The sequence below is a fragment of the Nannobrachium achirus genome (assembly GCF_963921795.1).
Source record: "Nannobrachium achirus genome assembly, chromosome: 7".
NCBI lineage: Eukaryota > Metazoa > Chordata > Actinopteri > Myctophiformes > Myctophidae > Nannobrachium > Nannobrachium achirus.
This window is the reverse complement of record NC_137816.1, coordinates 10346748-10350321: the sequence shown is the minus strand read 5'-3', so window position 1 is coordinate 10350321 and position 3574 is coordinate 10346748. Positions and strand designations below refer to the sequence as shown.

The 3574-nt window shown below is 40.3% G+C and overlaps 1 protein-coding gene across 1 annotated transcript; it reads right to left on the bottom strand.

Annotated features, from left to right (window-relative positions):
- Nucleotides 1-949: 949 nt before the first annotated feature.
- gfod2 (glucose-fructose oxidoreductase domain containing 2) lies at nucleotides 950-3312 on the bottom strand (the record flags this gene model as incomplete). Its single annotated transcript, XM_080729571.1, has 2 exons — nucleotides 950-2204; nucleotides 3060-3312. The coding sequence occupies 2 exons, from the start codon at nucleotides 3310-3312 to the stop codon at nucleotides 1291-1293; spliced, it is 1167 nt and encodes a 388-aa protein (XP_080585697.1). The 3' UTR covers nucleotides 950-1290.
- Nucleotides 3313-3574: the final 262 nt, after the last annotated feature.

Here is a 3574-nt window from a genome sequence, read left to right as displayed (position 1 = left end):
TCAACAGTTCGATGAGAATCTATGTTTTTGTCAATGTATTGCATAATACTTGGGACTTTAAAAACAGACAATACCACACGCTATTTGTCCTGCGTGCTAGTTTGTTTCTTACATAGCCTTTTCTATTTTAAATGACCCCAGGGTAGTTTATGTGATTCAGTGTCACATGTTTACTCTACCTTCTTGTGTGTTCATGTTCAAAATAATAAGGTTATATAAATTCAAAACATAACTAAATTGGCCACAATCTTCATGCAAATATATAAATACAAGATAACATGTTAATAGCACCTCTTGTATTTTTTTAACCTTCTCTTTCTTTCTGGGAACCCCCCTCCCCAATAACAATTTGAATAGATAAAAAAAAAAAGAAGAAAAAAAAAAAGACCTGGATCTCTCCAGCTACATTCATCTAATTTTTTTTATGGTAACATTTTAACATGTGAATATAAAATACATTTTCATCTTATTTTTCTGTTAGTGTAATGTAATTAACAATTAGGTCTAAGTATTGTCAGTTTAACTTATTCAAAAACATACATACTGAAATGACATGCCCTACCAACAACATTAGGTCGATACTCTCAACTGCTTAACTCAGTCAATCATGAAGATTTTGGGCAAACTTGTCGACATGGGAGAGTGACTTCCAGGTGTAAAACTGACTGATCAGAGGAAAATATGATTGTGTCCATATAGTGAAGAAAAAAACAATGGTGAATGTGGTCGGTGTACACAGTATGATATACGTATCATTGATTTATTATTAAATAGATGTATGTGGCACATTTGAAGGCATCTGAGAGTCATAAACAAATCTCATTGTTATTTTAAGGGTTGAGATCAATAAAATGTTTCTTCATTTCAGTCTCTTTAATGTGGAGTAATCCAGCACAACTCCAACATTTTAGGAAGCAAACCTATCAGATTCCCTCAGTCTTTCTAAGTTACTGACATAGTCTTTTGTCCTTTTCTATTTGCGAGTTATTTTTGAGAAATAATAGCATATTGAAGTTGGAAATAACAGCAAAGTAATTTTTGTATTCACCTTAGAGAAAAATAAACAAAGTGGCAATGAGAAAGGCATAACAGAATTTAGTTAGAATAGCTGGAACACTGAACCATATTGAAAATATATTTGAAATATGATAGAATTTGAAAGAAAATACTTAAACAATCTGGGGTCATATAAATTAGAAAATAAATTAGATCAGTAGGTAAGGTAACTGTGAAGAGATAAGTAGTACTCTAGCTACTAGGCCCAAAGCTTTACTGGGTGTATGCGTTTATCTAATTCTTGTTTCTTTGCAGAGCTTCACACAGGTTTTGGTTAGGATCCGGTTCTTGAGTCATAATCTCAACACATTCCCATTCTCCACTACGGCTTGACCGTTTAACTGCCTCCACAACTGTCTGCACATATAGCCCATCCTCAAATGTTGGCGCTATGGCAACTGGCCCACGTGCCCATGACCTGCGCTCCTCATGTGCCTGAAAAGAATGTCTCAGTGCCGTTACCATGGAGCCAAGCCCCCGGAGGTGAGGCAAGGGCATCTCTTGGACCTCTGGTCCAACCCACCCACTGTCCCCCAACAACAGCTCTTCACCCTTAGAGCCATTGCGTTGTCCATATAGTTCTGTCCCTCTGGCAACCAATCTCCCCATGGATCCGACCACCATCACTTCATGCACAAATGACCCTGGCATGTTGAAGTTTAGAGTCACAGTGCAACACACCCCACCAGAGCCAGTCCCAGACACAGACCCAGTTCCGCTCATTAACATTTGGAAGAAACAGAAGTCATCGCTGGTGACGCGGCGTATCCCATGGATTGACCTGTTCTGTTGTACAAAAGTCCGCAATAGGCCATGGACACGATGGGCTCGTGCTCCAATCAGATGACTTAAAAGGTCAATGATGGCTGAGCCAACCGTGTGCAACCCACCTCCTCCCATAAGCTCTTCACAAGTCCAACCATATGATTGGTCAAGGAGACTGGGGCCGTATACTCTGACGTCACACACCTGCACTTCACCCACATATCCCTCTTCCAACAACCGTCGCATTGCAATGAAAGCTGGAAGGAAGCGCAAGGTGTTACCCATAATGCTAAGCAGCTGGGGATAGTACCGGGCAGCAGTCACCATCTTGAAAGAATCCACAGCAGTTGCAGCTTTCTCACAGACGACATTCTTACCAATGCCTGTAAAGAGATGGGAAAGAAGGCTTAAAAGAAGCAAAATATATATTCTACAGTGCCACTGGGGGAGGGGGGGGGGGCAGTCCTCTGACCATCTTATTGAGTTCGTTATTCTCTTCCAATAATATAAGATTAAGCTGCTTGTCCACTGCCATTTGACCATATTCACATGGTAGTCATTTCATTCTTACATTAAGTAATAGTACAGTATGAAACGGTGGGGGGAAAAAACACCCAATCGGGCCGCTTCCTAAAAAAAAAAGACAAACCGTTTTTATAAATGTAAAGACAAGCTCTATTGAAGCTTTTGTTGTTCAAATGGGCAAGTCTCTGTGGAGACAAACTCAGGAAGTTGGAAATAAAACAGGAAACTGAGGTCAACTCTCAGGAATTCCACTAGATAAGTTAGCCTCACAGGGCTAACATTATCTAACATTGCAGCAAGCTGAGTAAATGTTGCTAACAACTGGGAAGACTGCTTTTTTGTTTGTTCGTTTTGTTTCTAAAAATAGACACAAGTGTCAACCAAGAAAGAGAGAGGGGAATATTAAAAACTAACTTTGGGTTGGCAATAGCATTCCCCAATCCCCATGTATTGGAGTGTAATCAACAATACAGTACAAAACCATTATCTTTGTGAACCATTACCCCTTTACCTAATAACGATATCAATCATCATGTACAGAGACTACAGACAGACCATATTGATATAGTATGTTTTATATGAGTTTGATAAGGATCTACATTTGCTAAATGATACACATAATTCTTAATATCTACATAAATAGTAAATGGCTCATTTAATTTTCTACAGATTAGATTAGCAAAATGTACATGTCACGATACAAAAACATTTACCTAATGCTTTGACAGCAATCTGCCGTGTCATTGGTGGTGGAATGTAGATGCAGACAAGGTCAACGTCTTGGTGCAGCAGAACATCGTCTGATCGACTGGTGTGAAAGGGAATTCCAAGCTCTTTCGCCAGACAGCAAGCTTCCTCTTCACTCCTCCCCCAGAGTGCGTGAACTTCAAAACCTTCTGCCTGCAACAGTGGCACCAACACTCGGGCTGTGCTCCCTGTGCCAAACACACCAACTCCTGGCAACATGGCAGCGGCAATCACTCTGCTTCACATGTGAACCATAGCCATCCTTTCAGCCACAGATTCAGCTCCTCAGACTTGTCCAGGGATTTTACCTGTAAAAGTAAACAATGGGTGTGACGAACAAAGCGGAGGAACAAGTCCTAGAGCGGCCTATACTCGTTTGTCTTCTTATCAGACATCTGTGATAGGCTACTGAGACATTGTCCTACAACATATTTAGCATGCCATTCCCTAAAAGGTTCCACGCCCAACACATTAACACAAC